The sequence below is a fragment of the Spermophilus citellus genome (genome assembly GCF_964194105.1).
Source record: "Spermophilus citellus genome assembly, chromosome: 11".
Lineage (NCBI taxonomy): Eukaryota > Metazoa > Chordata > Mammalia > Rodentia > Sciuridae > Spermophilus > Spermophilus citellus.
In genome coordinates, this window is record NC_138192.1 from 123,965,897 (window position 1) to 123,985,569 (window position 19,673).

The 19,673-nt window shown below is 38.2% G+C and overlaps 1 protein-coding gene across 1 annotated transcript in view; it reads left to right on the forward strand.

Annotated features, from left to right (window-relative positions):
- Window positions 1–19,673, forward strand: part of NYAP2 (neuronal tyrosine-phosphorylated phosphoinositide-3-kinase adaptor 2) — a gene marked incomplete at both ends in the record, with an annotated part of 239,865 nt that overhangs the window by 85,711 nt on the left and 134,481 nt on the right. Inside the window, one exon of the mRNA XM_081260636.1 lies at window positions 9,791–10,092. Coding sequence (XP_081116762.1) covers window positions 9,791–10,092 — 302 coding nt within the window. The remainder of the gene's footprint in view (window positions 1–9,790; window positions 10,093–19,673) is intronic.

The following is a 19,673-nucleotide window of genomic DNA, read 5'->3' on the forward strand; positions in this document are numbered from 1 at the left end:
AATTATTTTCCATATATCCCCTCTTCTGCAAGTCATGACACTTCAAGGACTAAGGAAATCTTATTTACATATAAAAATAAGAAATGTTTTAATTTTAGATTCCAAAGTACCATAGATAATAACATATGTTAATCTCAAAAGCACTTGTCATGTTTAAGTAAAAGTAAGTCTCTTAAAAATGTTCCATAGAATTTGTTCTGGCTCTAATAAGCATTAAATTTCAGTCCTGTCTCTTTAGAAATTCAGAAATGAATAAAAGGAACTTTGGTAGAGGACACACACACACACACACACACACACACACACTCACACACATCCACTCCCTGCTCCAAACATCTCACTTTATTATTCTAATGAGCATCATATTAATGGGCAGTGATAATAACCTCAAATTCTTGACAAAAAGCCATTTGTAATAAATAATTATATGTATGCTTTATAAGCATTGCTCCCGAGTCATGATTACTCTAAGCTCTAAATTTCATTAAAAAAATCATGGAGTTTGAGAAAAATGAACATGAAATTCATTGAACAGATTTTTCCAAGTCTTTATTTGCCTAATAGACAATTATGGCAAAAAGGATAAGTTGTTTATATTTTATGTCTTTCCTTCATTTTGCATTTTTTTTCTTTTCTATTTGGATTTGGAAGTAAATAACGTAACAATTATCTTTAAGGTCCACTTGCAAAAACAAGTGGAATTCTTTTATATGTTTACCTTCATGGTGTTTCAGGGTAAAAATGACTGTTATAGCTTGGAAGAAAAACTTAAAAATTGACAGAGTTACGTGGCACTTCAGAAAGGAAGGGAATATACACCGTGATTTATAAAGGTTCTTGGTTTAGTCTGTTCAGACTGCTGAAGCGGAATACCACAGATTTGGTAGCTTATAAACAACAGCCATTTACATAGTTCTGAGGTTAAGTCCAAGAGGAGGTCTCTGGTGTCTACTGAAATCCTTCTTCCTGGCTGACAGGTGGCCTCCATCTTGCTGTGACTTCACATTGCAGAAGGGGAGAAGGAGCTTCCTGACTCTCTCTAATAAGGGCATTGATCACATTTGTGAAGATGTACCCTCATGACCTAGGTAACTCCAGATACTGTCAGCTTGGGGGTAAGAGTTAACCTATGGATTTGGGGGAACTTTAACATTTGTCTATCGCAACTCTACTTATGTCAGCCACATTGCTAGGTGATTTTAAAATGTCTTTTATCACTCTAATTTGTTATAACAATTCTGAAAAGTATTTTGTTCATATAAATATAAGAGTAATTGAAGATCAGAAATTATATGGTCCTTACCTAAAATTACACAATTACTAAGTGCTTGGTTCCATATATCTTGTTCCTTCTAAAATACTAACTTCAGGGCATATTTGAAGTCTTCTAGCATGGAGAAACAACATATTTGATGTTTAATTATATCAATTTTAAGAATAGCATATGAAGCTAATGCAAACTGAATTTCCTCTCTTGAGGACAGGTTTTCCCCTCCATTGTTTTATTTTCTTTTTTTCTGTAATAGATCATCATAACAGTTATTAAGAACGTGTGTAAAAAACCCCTTTGTAACACTTGACCTCAACACCCAAGAAGCAGCAGTAAACAGCCCAACACAGAAAATTGACATCTAAAAAAAAAAATAAAAGCTAGATGAATTGAGATATTAAGAACATAAAGTAGAAAACAGATATCATAGAGGATATGAAGTGGTGAAAATGAATGTTTGAGCCCGAGGCAAGAAATCCAGAGATTATGGCTTTGAATGAGCAAGTGGGGCTCAGGGAAGACATTAAGGGTAATGGTGAGTGAACAATTTGGAAGAAAATATGAACAGAGCTTAATTTTACTGAAGCCAAGTTTCCACATCAAAGTATACTGCATGATTAAAATATGTGTGTGTATTGTATCTACAATACACACACACACACACACACACACACGATGTATTCATCAAGCAGTTAATTATTTCCATTGATGATGTTAAAATAAAAAGGATATTTCTAAACAATAAATAAGAAGGATATATTCATTCCTGCTTTGAATCCTTTCCAGTCCTTCCCTGACACCAGTTACTTTTTCTAGCACAAGTTAGCCAATGGCTTTTGTCTTGTGACTGCTGTCTGCAGAGCATTGTACTGGCTGAACTTAGGACTTTACAAAAAGTATCAGAAAATCTAACGATATTAGTCTCCCACAAAGTGGGATTTTGTTGTTGACATACCTGAAGAGTCCTGGGATTGCTCTAGCAGCAGGCAAAACTAGATCCAGGCCTTCCGCAATGCCACAAGATCTGATGCCACTAGTTTCCTTTCATGATGGCAAGAAGAGGAAGGAGGACTGGGCTCCAAGCCAGTGCGACTTCCACAGAGTGCTTGGAGTTCATTCTGATTTGTCTGACTCCAAGCATTTGCTAATCTTTCAAAGAGTCATGGTGACCAGTGGGATTCAGTGTCCACTTGGCCAGGCCTGGGCAACATGCAGATGCAGAGGAAGAAAGTTGACTCCTCAAAGGAATTTCTACTGCCAGGAGAAGGGGCAATGATTTCCTGGGAAGGAAAATAGCAGTCTCCAAAATTCTCTAGCAAAGCCCTTTATTTGGCTATTTTCTAAGGGGACCTACTTTTTAATATTTAAAAAAAAAAACAAATATAGGCTAGTGACGTTTTTGTAAGCAAAAAGACAGAATTCTTTTCCTCATGAAGCTTAAAGTGAGTAGACAGGAACAGCCCCCATGTTCTTCAAAGCCCAGTGTGGCTGTGGTGAGTGTAGACATACAATCAACTGTATAGCAAATTTCATCTGTCAATAATTGGAGCAGATGCATTTGTACCTTTCTCTTAAATGGCTGACTTTGGGTAGAGGCATACTATCAGTCAAATGAGAAAAGGTGTAACATACTGTTTTTCTAAACACAGATCAGTTTACTGGACATGATACCTAGAAGAGGACAGTGCTCTTGGGGGTGGAAATGTTCTCCTTTGGTAACAAGGGTTGACTTTTGACCTTGAGCATCCAAAGAGAAAGCAAGAGGGAGGCAGAATCAAATATAGATGTTCTAAGTCAGGCTTTTAATGAGTAAAGTCAAAATATTGATTTCCTTCTACTCATTCACAATGAAATGCCCAACATGAAAGAATCAAACAATTAACCATGACAATAAAATTTTATTCTCTTTTTACAGTGCTGGCCTCTATTTCTCTTTCAAATGCTCCCCTTTCATTTTATGGTTAAAAGTGCCCTTTCTCTGATACCAGGTAAACACATCTTATTGAAAAATAAACAGAAAAGAATTTCCCAGTGTTTCAGGAGTATGCAAAGTTAGGGATGTAATGGATTGCAAATTGGAAATGGATTTTCTAGCTTAACTGTGCAGATTCACTACAGAAAGCAAATATTCAAACAAGCAAAGTCCCCTCAGTTTGGTATTTCAGTTAGGTATCCCTTCAGTTTGTATTTCACCTTCCAGATGGATTTGAAAGAAAGCAAGGCACATGTGTAGATATAGAGACACACACACATACACACACGCACACACACACTCTTCTGGAGTAGGATTCTATTGATTTGCAGTGAATCCAAAAGAAGAAGACTCTATCACAAAAATATTGGCATGTTTGCTTCAAATCTGCAAACAGAAACCACAGCCCTGTCACTTTTAAAGAAGATATTTGACCTCAAGAGCTCACCCTTCTCAGGGGTTGTATTTTCATTTCTGAAAGGAAGCGGTTCTCAGAAGAAGAGACACAACATCAATGCTCACGGGTTTTCAAGAGGACAGCAAGACAAGTGACAATCCTTGTTGATTACCAGGCTCAGCACAGTTTCAAAGTTCTTGTTTTCTACCTTTCATTCTCAATCCTCACTAATGTGTGCTTTGAAATAATGATGCAAATATTTTAAGAAAGTTACGAATATGAGGATTATATTTGCCTAGATTGTCTTGAATCTTTGAGTTTACCATAAGACTTCAGGTCTCTTTGTGTGGAGTGTTTTGAGGTTATATGATACCATATGCCATGTTTTATAGATGGGACTTAAAATGCAAGTGATGATCCATCCTATAAACAGAATTCAGTAGGACAAGACTTAACATAAGTTTAAAGCTACGATTATTTGCTACATACTTTGTATGAAAGTCTATGCTAGGTACTGCGTGTATAGTACCATGGTCATATTGATAATTTGTTGGGACTGATACAACCACTTAACAGATAAGGAAATTGCCCTAGGGATTCAGTGGCTAATGTTTTTTAGTACTAAATGATGGATCGGGGAATTGAGTCCATAACTAATAATCCTAGTGCACAAATGTCCAGGCCTGTCCATTAGCCAATAACTTCTTTGTGAGAGAGATTTACAAACTATCAATTACTTCTGGAAAAATAGCCCCCCTTGATTTAAGTAATTTTTTATTCTTCACGTTTTATGACACAAAAAGTAGCCAAGAGACAACTTGGTCTTGCAACATTGCTTTCATTGTGGGAGAAAAAGCATACTTGTTTAAATTCAGGATTATGAAACTTGTTTATTTTTATAACATGGGATGTGTCAGGCTTAATCTATCTTGAGTGTTGGAAGTCTGATTGCAAAAAGACTCTGCTTTCTTCAGCCCACATAACTTTTCACTTTGAGCCAAGTAGTTCTACAGTAGAGTTGGTTCCTCACTCCCCAAGCACCATTTAAATGTTCAGTCTAAAGCAGGAGACTGACCTATTTTCACAAGCATTTCTTCTTTCTGGGATCTCACATTTGTTTTTAGATTTTCTTTTCCTTGATATGATCATTCCCAAGTATGTCAGTTCAGGTCCCTGGGAAGGACACCAAGATGGTGTTAGAAGGGTGAGCAATTTATGGAGGAGACTGCCTGTGAGACAGGAAGAAAGAAGAAGAGGAACAGGTCAGACAAGGTTCAGGTCACAGTGTATGTCTGGCATCCATGAAAAAAGAGGGGGAAGGAGAATTGATCTATTGGGAAGAGCTTCAGACTATGGTGTAACAATGGGAAAGTCTAGACCAGTTCAACAGGAGAACCCAGATACAAGGATTGCCCTGCAATGATTAGAAGTAACCAAATCCAATGCTTCACTGCACTATACAATGTCTGGGAGTTTCCCCATGACAGAGTATACTTGGATAAAATGTTGGGGCACATTTGAAGATGGTTGGCAATTGTCATCTAAGTCTTCTCCTCAGAGAAGGTTTTCTGAAGGTAGATCTGAACCATTCACCTCCATGGATGCTGAAGTTCATCACTTGGATGCAGCTGATATCCTCATGCAGGTTTGAGTACCAGCTCTTTCTTGGCTTCCATCCAGCTCTTCCTGAGTGGAAATTCATCAGGTACAGTTATTGTGATAAATGAAGTCCTCTTCATGGCACACTTACACAACTGATTCTCAATACCTCCCTCCTCCACCATTCGTACTTCACATTGTCTATTTCAACACCTCAGATGGCCTCACTGGCTTACTTGGTGGTGGGACTCATCTTTCTTTCAAGAGAAATTGCTAACCATAATCTTCTTGACCCAGGGTTTCTGTATGTAACCTTTCAAAGCCACAATTGGTTACAAGAGTATCAAGGGACACCCAAGTGGATCACCTTGATTCCATACATATTTCTCTCTGCTCCATTTAGTAACAGTCCTACATCTTTCTACTGAACAAGGTTAATGGTATTGTCCACTTGATGACCCCTCTGCTAGCTTGCTGTTCTCTGTACAAAGGAAGTTCAAATTGCCTCAGAGATAGCTATAGGTTTCTGTTCACTGAATCCTTGTTATGTCTTTTATAACAAATGTGTCTCCTATGGGGACCAAGACCTTTAACCCTTTAGATCCCACAATTGTAAGGATAGTGTCCATTTTTGTTACTATGAAAGAGTACCACAAACAGAGTAATTTATGAACAATAGAAATTCATTTGTAAACAATAGTTGAGGACACAGAGGAGATGTGTAGAGAGAACAACAATACAAGGGGCATGCAGTAAAAAGATTTTAAGCAAGCCATCTGTGAAGAAAATTGAAAGATGAAAAGAAATGGTAGAATTTTGAGAAAATCCATGGGTCAAAGTAAAGAGGTACAATTAACATGATTTTGTGACTTTGTGTTAATACACTTTTTATGCATTAATATATGGTTTGTTGTTTGGGGAACAAGGAGTTTTGCTTTGGAATATATAAATAAAAAATACCTTACTAGGAAAAAAAAAAGAAATTCATTTGGCTCAGTATTCTGGAGGCCGGGAAGTCCAAGAACAAAGGGCTGCACCTGGTGAGGTCTTCCTGCTTTATAGAACATGCTGGAAGTCATCACAGGATAAGAGAGCAAGAGATTGAATTCAAATCCTCAAGCTCTTCTATAATCAGCATTGATCCATTCATAAGGGCGGATCTCTCCTGACCAAAACACTTCACACTAGGTCCTACCTCCTGGCTCTGATACAGCAGGGAGTAAGTTCTCAATGCATGCTTTTGAGGGGATCCATTGAAACCATAGCAGATTGGAAACACAAAGTCCTCTGATGGGTCACTGGTAGTCTTGTCAGCTAACTTCGTCCCCTCATTCCTCATGGTGAGTTCTCTCATGCAGGGAAATTTCATTAACACTAGAGTTGCCACACCAGGTATTTGGTGTCCCACCTGTGAGAGGTGCATGCACACCCATGTATCATCAAGTCACTGGCATTACTTTCCTGTTGGAGGAAAATGTCTCCGCCATTGACTTCAAGCCTTGCTGTAAGATTGGTTTCAGTCAGTGGAATGTGAATGAAAGATTATGTGCCACACTGAGCAGAGGCCTTAGGGGTGTTGTATTCATTCATGCTTTTCTTTCTCTGTGAGAAAACCACATCCTAACAGGGGCTAAATCCTAGAATGAAGAACACATGTGAGCAGAGACCAAGCTGATAAATGGCCAGCACAGTTACTACAAGCAGTTACACAAGTTGTTATAAAAGTCTGTAGGCTGGGGATCATTTGTTACTGCAGGATAACCTAACAAAAATTTGACTAATGCATTGCATGCTTGCTTTTCTGCGATATTCTGCCTGTTATTTGTGTCTTCCTGGATGTTTCTAATGGATGTTGCCTCAGGAATGGTTCTATTGTTCTTAATGCTTCTGGGAAGTCCTGGATTGTCTGCATTAAAAACGTTTCAATGTGATGTTATAAACAAACTACTTGGCCATACTAACAGAGATTCTGATTTGACAGATACAATTCAGTAGTTGCCCTTAATATGGGGTCCTGGAATCTGCATATTTTTAAAAGCCCAGAGGTCTTATAGCAAATTGAGAAACTGATTGTAGGCTGCTTCATCCCACAATTTTCAGTCTGCTTTCACTGATCATCTTTCCTGGTCTCTTGAAACTAGATGTCTATCCCCTTTTTACTTATCCTCATCCTTGACTTGAACAATGTCCTTTGTGTATCCAACTCATTCTTAGCTCCATTGCCTCATCCTATGTGCACAGCCTTGCTAAACTAGACTTGCACTTGTACTGGTTATTGTTTGAAGCACACATTAAATTTCTCTTGGAAGAGGTGTTTGTGTGTGTGTGTGTGTGTGTGTGTGTGTGTGTGTGTAAATACATCTGTGAACAAAAGTAGACAGAGTTAGATGACATTGTTTTGTGCTGATAAAAAGATAATTCTGAATTGTAGAGGCAAAGCTAATTATCTGTCTGGGAAAGTAGTAGGCCTTATTTAGGTCAAAAGTAACAGAGAAATTGCTGATACAATTATTTCTAGTAACTCATGAATGCCTGTGTGCATTAGTACATGCAGAAATCTCCCCAGGTGGCTATGTTATTAGGAATGAGAAGACTGTCTAAATAAATCCTTAAACCGATTTTGTTTAGTGCTACAGTGACAGAAATAAGGAAAAGACATGGGGATGAAAACAACTTAAGGCAAAGTTAGATGAAATCAAATATTATATCTTCCATGGAAAGATCAAAGCCATAATCATCACAAATGTTCCCAGACTGTGGAGACTGCCCCTCCCCTCCACTACACTTATTTTTCCTTAAGTTCTTCATAATTTTTCACAAACCTTTCTGATGAATTTTCTCATTTATCTTGATTAATGCTCTTGAAATAAACACATAAGATGAAACACATGCACAGATTTAAGGGGCTTGTAGCTGTGACATGAAGACTCGCACTTAGCTATCACTAGATGTCATTTATTTTCTGGATAGCTATCCATTGCTCTAGTTAGTACACTGGAATTACAGCCACTTATACTGCAAATATGATAAAGTTAGTGTCTGCACATAAATTGAAAATATTTAGAAAAAGATGAAATACATAAAAATAGTTTTGATTGAGTGGCGCTAACATCAATGAAATACCAGAGTCAGAGTCTAATGATTTTATTGAGTTCTTTCTGGCTTTATTCAGAACAGACATGTAATTGTCAAAAGTCCCAATTGAAGAGGAAAAGAAATCTCATTTTTCATGATAGTTCCCACTCTGGTTAAACTTATGACCAATGTTATACGGACATTAAAGATTCTATCATGCTATGAGGGCACGGCCTGCCAAAATTAAGGTGAAAAAAAAAATGCCTACATGAGTTATGTGCCCAGAATGGCAAACTCAGCGTACTTTCAAAATTTATAAAATTTGAGGTACATTTTCCCATTCATACATGTCTAAAAACGTCTGTTAAATAGTTGTAATGATGCTTCCTTTTATTTTTTCTATTGTTGCATGAACTTTGTATGCGGAGAAACTCTAGAAAAATCTATCTTTTAAAAATTCAGCTTTGCATTCATGTTGTGAAAGAGACACCATTACTGAATAGTATGGAGAGAGGCCCAAGGGCCGTTTCCTATATGAATCTTCAACTTCAAACTGAGAGGGATTTCTATTTTCAAATGTTTGTTCAAACTTTCCTATATAAAACTCAGGAGCCTTACATTTGAAAGCTTTGCCTACCATGAATACTTGTGAAAAATTTACAGCCATCTCAGCATCTATACTTTACATTTTAAACTACACCTCTTTTCTAGATGCTGCTCTTTATTCTATAAGGTTTTCTTGTTAGTAATGATAAGTTGCTAAGATAAATGAAGCTCTCTGGAGAATGGAGAGGTTGGCAGTTTCTTCACCGATTTAAGAAAGTACTTTCTCTTTCTGCCCTGCTCCTCCCTCCCTCCATTCCTTCCCTCCTCCTCCTCACCTACACCTCCTTCTATTCCCCCCCTCCTTTTTCTTTCTGTATCTCCCCCCCCCATTTGGTAATAGAACTTTTGTTGGTGTTTAATTTTCCCCAACATATTAAGCAGATAAATTAGGGATGATTTTGATAAAGTGCAGAAGACTCTGAGGCTGAGAACTGGGACTCAGTCATCCATCAAAATGTTGTCTAGGAGCCATTGTTATGAGATCACCCCCCCCTTTTTTTTTTCTTTTTAAGCCACTGGTAAGATTTTCTTTACCTCCAAGTAAAGAAAAGCAATCAAAGATAAAGTCTGTTATGCTTCATCCCAGCCACCCTTGGGATGCTAAGCAGATGGGCAAAAAGATATCTGGAAATATATGTTAAGATTTCTTATTATAATCAAGTCCTATTTGCTTTATGTTCATAATTTAATGCAAAAGTACAGAATGCTTTCATATGCTACTCAAAATTGCTTTAAAATGCAGCCCACTGTGAAATATGTTTCTGCACCGGTCTAAAGTTAAAACTGGAGACTTCGCCCATTATAAATAGTCTCTCCCTGGGATCTGCAGGGGCCCTCTCTCCTCACCGCCTGTGGCCTGCTTTCTTTACAGCATAGGTGGAGAGGTGGGGCGAGGCCACGACGCCGGCTACGTGGGCAAGCACTTCCGCATGGGATTCATGACGATGCCGGCCCCTCAGGACAGACTTCCCCATCCCTGCTCCAGTGGCTTCACCGTGAGGTCGCAGTCCCTGCACTCGGTCGGGGGCACGGAGGATGACAGCAGCTGTGGCTCCCGGAGACAGCCACCACCCAAGCCCAAGCGGGACCCCAGCACCAAGCTGAGCACCTCCTCGGAGACTGTCAACAGCACTGCGGCCACTAAGAGCGGGAGGCCCGCCGAGAGGCCCGAAGGTGAGCTCCCAGGTCACGCGCCCTGACCTGGTCTGCCAGTGAGCCCCTGCCTTCCCCCTGGGTCACGATCCTGCTGGCATCACCTGGGAGTCCCACCTGAGAAAAATCAAGGGGAAGGTTATTGAATTGGTCTGTTCTCAATACCCTTGTCTTTTTGTTTGGACTGGGGATTGAACCCAGGGTCACTTAACCACAGAGCCACACCCCCAGGCCTTTGCCAGATCCTCCTGCTTCAGTCTCCCCAGCCTCTGGGATAAGAGGTGTCACCACAGCGCCTGGCTCAAATGCCCTCTTAACACTTTGGATCATTTCAAAATTATCTTTGGGGGGGGGGATGAATTTATATTTTCTAGCTTTTATTAATACTATTTGAATAACTGAGGGAAGTATTGTGTGTTTATTGGGAGAATGTTTTAATGCAGGACAATATAAGGAAAAAAGTTTTTTACCATAACTTTTGTGATGATCATTTTAACATTATTTTCTTCCGGTGAGTATGAATGCATGCATGTATGTGTGTGTGTGTGTGTGTGTGTGTGTGTGTGTGTATACAGTGTATGTACTATATATTTCAGTCTCTTTATATTACTGATTTCTTCCTGTGCCTACATTTTCCCTCAGCTATGAAATATAGAGTTCAGATATATCCCAGCCACCTTACTGGTCCATGAATTAGGTCATATCAACCATGGATCTCACCAATTCTTTAGCCCTCGCCTGAATAAGTAAGTTTCAACTTTCCTCAGCTTTTTCTGAGAGCCCCTTAATGGGATAAACATCTTAAGTGTACTTTGAAACAAGCTGACTTAGTTTAGGCTGCTATTACAAATTGCCCTAGACTGGATGGCCTATAAAGAACAGATTTTATTTTTCACAGTTCTGGAGGTTGGAACGAGCAGGATGCCATCATGGTCTTTTCTGGGTAGAGCTCTCTTCCAGGTTGTAGACTGCTGTCTCCTGCTATGCTCACATGGGGAAGAGAAGAAAGAGAGAATGAGCTGTGTTCTAACAGTGCTAATCCACTTGATGAGGGGGTCCACCTTCAAGTCCTTAGTACCTCCCAAAGGCTCCCCCTTCAAATACCACCATATTGGGACAAAGCTTTCAACATTTTAATTTTGAGGCCACAACATTCAGTCCATTGCCCAAGGCCATTCAGATTTTTACCTATCAATTGTGATAAACACCTCAAGATTCCCAAAGCTACCAGTGGCCAGTTGGAGAACCCTGCTCTCCAACTGGCCCTGTAGACTCTCTCCTGCTCTGCATATTCTTGACTCTCTTCATAGCACAAGATTCTGCTTCCCTGAGTCCCCCAGGTATCAGATTTCAGCTGAGGTTCGCTGCAGAGATGGGGAACACATGATCCTTTTCTCAACCGGGCAGAATTCTCTGCTACCTGGACTCCTCATTTCCCTATGAAAGTTCCCTCATCTTCTAGTCTTCATCTTTCTGTAGAAGTTCATAATTGTTCCACAAGATTAGGTGCCCCTGAGGTACATTCAGTTTCTCTCTTCACCCTTCTTTCTCCCTTCCTGGCATCCAAGTGTCTTTGGCCAAGACAATAGTTGACTGCATTATTGAATAATACAAATAAGTGCCTGAAGATAGTGGTAATCCACCAATTCAACCAGGATAAATCTCTTCTTAGTCTGTTTTCTCTACTACACATATAGGAATAATACATCATGTGTACATATGTGTATTCATGTAAGAGCACACATGGAAATAACAGGAACATGGATGTGTGTTTGCAAAATTGAAATCATAGTGCATGACATTTCCTGTGTTGTATTTTTCACTTATTCCATGTGACTATTTTCTGAGGATTTTATTTGTCAAGAAACATCACTTTTTAATGGATGGAAGTGTCCATCATAGGAATTTATTAATTATTTATTTGATTTATTATCATTTTATTGATATATACTTACATTGGCTCCAATTTTTTAGCTAGAAGGAACAGTAATAGAGTGAACACTTGTGTGTGTGCATTTGTGGGTCTGTATATATTTGGTGACTGTTCTTTTTCTGTCTTCTTAGAATTTATTAGAAATTGGGCTTTTTTCCCCCTCATGATTCAGGGTTATCAGTATGTCCTCCAACTTGTAACGCATCAACACATAGACACACATAGATGTATTTAGTTCCCTTGTTAACACACCAAATGGCTCCAGAGACATGACTTTTATAAATTTTAAATACCATCTTAGGTTTTCTCTAATGTTGATACCTGGTGCTGTTTGTTTTGTGTGATCCTGTATCTAGAAGTTGCCCTCTCCCACTTCAGTTGCCAGAATACTACATAATCAATGGCGTTAGATTATTTGCAAAAGAAGATTACTGATCCTGCCTTAAGACCTTGATTTCTGAATGATGAGGTCCTGAATGCAATACGGAATGGGACTGAAGAATAGTAAGACATAAAAGAACCCCTGAATGGAGAGGAAAGATAAGACAGGCAGGAAAGGAGCCAGAGGGCAGCGTGAGTCATTCTGCCAGAAAACCTCCTGGGTTCCTGGAAGGAATGGGAGGTGCCCCCAGCCCACCCTGGGGAGTGATGACAGGTACTTAGAGTGAGAATGTGGGGAAAATCGTGGTTACTGTTCTACAGGAAAAAAATCTGAGTGACAATTCAATTATGTTAAAAAGAGAACAGAATACCCTCCATTTGGGATGCTTCAGGTGTCTGTTTCCTGGAGGTATCATTCTCTCTCAGATCCACTCACCATCAAGGACCTAGGGTTCCCAATGGCTCGTTGCCAAAGCGAAGACAGTGGCTCTCTTAATCTTATATCACTATAATCTTTTTCATCACCTGAAGGTAGAGTAGGACAAAGTGATCAAGTTAGGACATCAGTGACTTAAGTTGGACTTGGAAAATTACTTGATGGGTTGGGAGGTGCACTTCCTCAAATGGGAGCTCTTAGGATAGATGGGGAATCCCTCAGCTGGGGTTCGTCATGGTCCTGAGTGAACTAGATGAACTAAGATCCTGTGCAGGAATGGTAGGCTTTTATAGAAAAGTGATTCTCTATGCAAATTTTACTCTCTCCTCAGAACACTTAAAAGGCAATTGTAAAGCTAGGTATAGCCAAATCTCTTCAAACATATTATGGCCTCAATAATAAGAGGATAAAATCTGTTATTATTGTATAGAGATGGGGAAAATCTCAGTTCAGGGGTGGGGAAATGTTTTTTGAGTCCAAATGCATGTGTGGGTATGTGTAAATTCAAAGCCAAAATTACATAAATATGGAGATTGCTCTTTTATGGATTCTCAGTTCCTTATAATTGCAAGTTAACTGGAGTTCATTATAGAACATGTTTTCTTTATAATTTTCCAGCTATCAACATTATAACACAGATAAAAAGTGACTTTTATAAATCTTAACCCGTCTTTTCTTTTTACATTAAATGTCAGCAAAATCAAAATATTGATTCAGTGGCATTAGAATGATTTCCATGGTAACCAGCTTCTATTTAAGTAGAGGATTATGACTTCCCTGTGGATAAAAGTAAAAAGAACTGGACTTGTAATAAAATGGCTTTTCAGAATAGAAGAAGAAAGAAAGAAAGAGATAAACTTGAACACAACAAAACAAAAATCATGTACTAAGAAAAATACAATTCAGTATTTAAAATTATAATTCTGTCACATTAAAAACATATGTACTACTTTATATGAAGAACATAAATGGTAATCAGTATAATATGAATATTTTAATTACCTTTTTCTGTCACCTCAGTGTGATACCAGCTCATTTTTAGGCAATATTAAATGAAAAAAAGGAGTTAACTAGAAAGAATAGGGGGCCTTAAGTACAATGTGTCTCATGTGTGATTCATCAAATAAGCCATCTCAAAACCTCACCTCAGTCATTCCTATTCCTTTAGCAAACCGCTTCATTCCTCAATAATTTCATTCTAAAAGATTCTGTATGAAATGGGCAAAAGGGACTGTACTTAGAGTGAGAGGCGAACACTTTGGGCAAGTGACCCAATGAGTTTTTTTAACCTTTAAGATAATCACAAAAAACTGAAAAACTGATGGTGTACTGCCTTTCTCATGGCCTTATGAAAACCCAGGTATCTAATGCCAATGACGTGCATGATTAAAAGAAGTTGCTGTACAAATGGAAGTCAATGCAATTTTAAATGTGTAACTACCACTTTTAAAAAAAAATTAGTTGTACATAACACAATACATTTATTTATTTATTTATTTATTTATTTATTTATTTATTTATTTATTTATATGGTACTGAGGATCGAACCCAGGGCCTCACATGTGCAAGGCAAGAGCTCTATTACTGAGCCCTAGCCCCAGCCCTGTAACTACTGCTTTTTAATAGTCTTGAATAACATGAAATTTTGGTTTGATGTAGCACATATATTAAAAGGAAACAAGAGAGGAAAAGATATATTCACCCATTCTACATGTTAGAACTTACAAAATTTTACATATGGCTATTATTGAAAAGACCAATTTTAAAAAGTGCTGAGGAGGATGCAGAGATAAAGGAAGCCCTGCACACTGTGCTGGGGGTGTAAATTTGTGCAACCACTAAGGAAAACAGTCTGGAGGATCTACAAAATATTAAAAGTCCAACTACTGTGTGGTCTGGCAATATCACTGCTGGGTATATCCAACAGAGATAGCAATAATATGTTAAAGAGGCGTATGCACTCCCACATTTATTACAGCAGTGATAATCATTTACAGTAACTGAGACATGGAGTCAAATTAAGTATCTATCAACTGATGAATGGATAAAAAATATGAATATATATATATATATATATATATATATATATATATATATATGACAAAAAAGAATTTCAGTGACAAACATGGATGGATCTGGTAGGCCTTGCTAAGTGACATAAGCCAGGCACAGAAAGATAAGTACTATGTGATCTTACTTGTACGTGGAATATAAAATAACTGAACTTATAGAAGCAGTGAGTGGCTACCAGGGGCTGGGGTTTAGGGAGATTTTCGTCAAAGGATACAAAATTTAAGTTAGGCAGAGGAAATTCAAAGGATCTATTCTACATCATGGTGACTAATGTTAATTATTGATGTGTTAAATCCTTGAAAATCACAGTAAAGTGTAAGTGTTCTGAGTAGAGTTCAAGTGTTCTCACCACAAACAGTGTGTAAGGTGATGCATATGTTAATTATCTCTGTTTATTCATTCCACAATCAAAATTTAAGTACCACATAATGAACATGATGAATATATATATATATATATATATATATATATATATATATATATATATATATTATGGTAATAAAATTTAAAAATAAATGAGAGAAAAAGCAACCCCACCAAGTTTTACAGTGACCCAAATAAATAGTGCAATACTTTATGACTATAGTAATTTTTAGTAATATTATGACATTAATAAAAATTTCCCTGGTATTATAAGCTTTTAATAATATTATGATATTATATGATATATATATATAAGATGATATTATAAGTATAATAATACTATATAAATTTTAGTATCTGAAGGAAAACATGTTTCTATTAAACAGAGTATTTTTTAAAATTATGTCTTAAATTTCCATTTGTTATGAATTCTTCATTCCAGTCATTAATGACATCATCTCATGACTTTCTGAAAAATAACAATGAGGAAATACTTTCTAATTGGAAAAGGTACCCTAGTTTCTGAGTTTGAATTTTAGAGGTGTTTGGTGGAGTTATATCTTTTGATTCAAAAACCAGAATGTCTGCTGAAATATTTCAAATCATTATCATCCTGGAAAACTTGAAATGTGTTATTGAGCCAGAATCTAATGAAAGCTAAGTTTATTCCAAAGTCACTGCCTTACGAGCAACCAAAACTTGAAAGGTTACCCCCCAAAGGTTATTTTAGTGACCAAAAGAGCTAACAAGAATAATTTAAGGTGAAAAAGGTGATTTTGACTCACAGTTTCAGGGGTCTCAGTCCATAAATGGCTGACTCCATTGCTCAGGGATCAAGGTGAGTCAGAACTCATGATGGAAGGGTGTGGTGGAAGAAAACAGTTCAGAACCTGGAACCAGGAAGAGAGAGGACAAGGGGGTAGGGGTGGGGGAAGGAACAAAATAGACTCCCCTCGACATGTACAGAATATACTTTCCAAAGGCAAACCCCCAGTGACCCAGCTCTCCAGCAAAACCCTGCCTGCCTTCAGTTACCACCCAATGAATCCTTATCAGGGGATTAGCACACTGATTAAGTTAAGGCTATCATAACCTAATCTTTTTACCTCTATGCTTTTTTGCATTATTTGACACATGAGCTTTTGGGGGACATCTCACTTTTAAAGTCTAATAGTTATACAAAATACATATTTTAGAGTTTAAAATAATGTTTTTCATGCCTCCATTTATTCAGCAGACACCTTGAGTGTCTATCTTGTTGTACTTGAGATTCTGCAACCAACAGAACAGAAGTGGTGCTTTCCTTCATTTTGCTTACCATTTTATTTTTAGTTCTCTGCCTCAGACTATTTTACTTTATTCATTTCACGGAGCCAGCAACAATTTAAAGGGATGATTTCAGAAATCAAAATACATATGGTATGACAGCTATGGGATTTTCTTCCATGTAATTAGTTGTTTAGTGAGGGAAGAAAGAGTTTTGCATGCTTTAATAATGTGTTTTTTCTAGAAAGAATAGTTGCTGCTCTTTGACTGTTTGGTGTTGACAATTTAAAGATGTCTTAATCTGCTTTACTACCAATGTTAACTTTAAAAAGAAAAAAAAACTGGGGACAGTGTAGGAAAGAAGAATAGAAACAAAATTGAGTGTGTGTGTGTGTGTATAAATTATCTTGGGGAACTGACAGGTTTTCAGATCAGAATCCCAGTTTGGAAGCCTAAGTCTGCACCAGTAATGGATGGCTACAATTTAGTTTTGCTTTCTCAGTTGTCAGCCTAGGTCTCTGTCACTTATAAGGTGGCCATACTACTTCTTAAAAATATCCTAATTATTTTACAACTCAGCATAACAAAACAGAAACACAGGGCATCAAAGGTAAACACACTTTATTTTCCTGTTAATGCTGCAAAACTTAAGCACTCATTATCTCTTTCAGCCTCAGTCTCGCCACTGTGCAATGGGACTAGCAATCCTGGCCTCATGTGGTAGGCAGAATTCTAAGATACTACCAAGATTCCCCACTCCCTTCTTTTCCAGTGTGTAATCCCTGGACCTGACACCCTGTTGCTGGCTTGAGGATGGAAGGGGCCACAGGCAATCTCTAAGCATTGAGAGCAGCGTCTTGGCTGAAAGTCAGAAGGAACACAGGGACCCAGTCCTGTAACTACAAGAACTGAATTTTGTCAATACTAGAAAGTAGTTTCACAGTGGATTTCCAAAAACCAAACAGCCAGAGGAGGTCTCCGCCTGGCTGTCAACTTGACTTAGTCAGGTAGGATCCTGGGCAGAGAACCCAGCCTTTTGGGTTCTGGCTGTTTCCAGACTTCTGATCTACAGGAGTGTGAGCTAAGATAACATATTGACTTTTCAGCTGCTAGATTTATGATAACTTGTAAAGAGCAACAAAAAAGTAATTCATCTTACAAAGCTCTTAGGCAAAGGAATGAGGACTTGTTCTTGGGGGTCTGGCCTCCCTTCCTCCTTCAGGCAGTGGAGGGCATTTAAGATGATGACAGTCATTTCCTAGATTTTCCTGGTCATACTGAAAATAAATGAGATGAAGGGGCCTCAGAAAATACTGACATATCAAGCCTGTTGATGACCCACTTAGCTTTTCCTTAATTTCTTTTGCTCTTTTCCTGGAAGGGTCTTTCCTTTCTCCTCAACAGTTTTTGTTTCTATAAAGGGTATATCTAATGGCTTTCTGACTGATTAGTTTAGATAACTGTTGCAGCTTGTTTGCTTGCCTTCCTTCACAGGACAAGTGGCACTTGTCCTTCACAGCCTGCTCCCGAGGGGGCCTCTAAGCCGTGTTAATCACCATTAAAGTAAAACACAAAGAAATTCATAAAGCAAGCTATGGGAATCTCTATCGTCGTAGCATTGGAGAGCGTTCTTGTGTGATTCTTGTTCATTTTATGAGGAGGAGCTGCAGGAGGTCATCTCTCAAGGCCCACATTCTTGGATTTATTTTTCTGGTTGGCAGCATCAATAGCTACTGTAAAATGCCCTTGTCACCAGGTGTTGTTCAGATGAAGATGGACTTGCACATCTACTGTGGGTGATCTTTTCCTGAATGCTCCTGAGGCACCCGAATGAAACAGTGTGCCAGTCAAATATCAGGCAATGAATCTTCCTCTCAATCCTTCCCATATAGATGTCTAATCCAAACAACTACCTGTCTCTTGAATGTTCTCATCCATTACCTTTCTTCCACTAACAGTCTGGCATTGGTCTGATTTGTCTCAGTTCCTGATTTTGAAGAGGACTCCTAATCCACATTGTTGGCACAGATAGATTCTTGCAGGAGAAGTCAACAAGCCCAAAGGTCCTGAGTGTCTATTGTTGTTGGGGCACTGATTTGAGGGTGTTTTATTGTGTGTAACAAACCACTACAAATTTAGTGTCTTAAAATAGCATACTTTTATTATCTCAGTTTCCTTCTCAGGGTCTCCTGAGGCTGAAATCTAGGGTGTCCAGTGGGATGCAGTCTGATCTGAAGCTCGGGTCCTTGCTAAAGCTTATGCAGTTGTTGGCAGGATCAATTTTCTTGAAATTATGGAACACACAGTAGATTATTTCTTCAAGGACAACAGGAAAGTCCCTAGGTGGTTCATTCTCTCTCTACAGGTAAAAGTTTGTCTTCTTTTAAAGAGCTCACCTGGATAGCAAAGGCTCACCTAGAATGAGTTCCCCTTCATTAACTCCAGGTCAACTGATACAAACCTTACATTTAGCTGTAAAATCCCTTTATCTCTTTCCATATACCATAACTTAATCACTAAAGTAAAACACCATCAGATGCATAGTCCTGCCTGCTCTCAAATAAAGACAATTATGTAAGGCATAAGCCTTAAAGAATAGGAATCTTGAGGGATAGCCTAGAATTCTGAAACTAAGGGTGATACAAAGAGGAATAGTCTTGTATTGCTTTCCCAGAAACTACTCAACTCTCTGTAGGATACTTCAAAAATCAGCTTGTGGGAAAGTTAATTAGTAATGCCAGAGATAAGCTACAATTCTATAGAGTATCATAATTGGTAAACAAATAGGGCACAATATAACTTCCCTCCCCTTTTTTCTCTTAATCCTTCTTTCTTTTTCCATAAAATGGAAGTCATCCCTTCTGCCAGAGGCCTGGATTATTTTATTGGGTTGAAAGTGAGAAAATTTTATTTCCTTTGGCTTCATTATTATAAGACATAAGGAAATACTTTCCTTAGTATATCAACCCCCAGGCCCAAGAACTTCTAAAACATAAAGATCCAAATAAAATATTAACCCTTAAATGGTACAGATATTAAAATTGCAGTGTACATGTCCAGCAATCTATTAAGATCTCACCACTGACTTTCCTAGTTACTTTGTTGCTGACCCAATGTGCTAGCTTTACTCAGCAGTCACCTGGGCCCTTG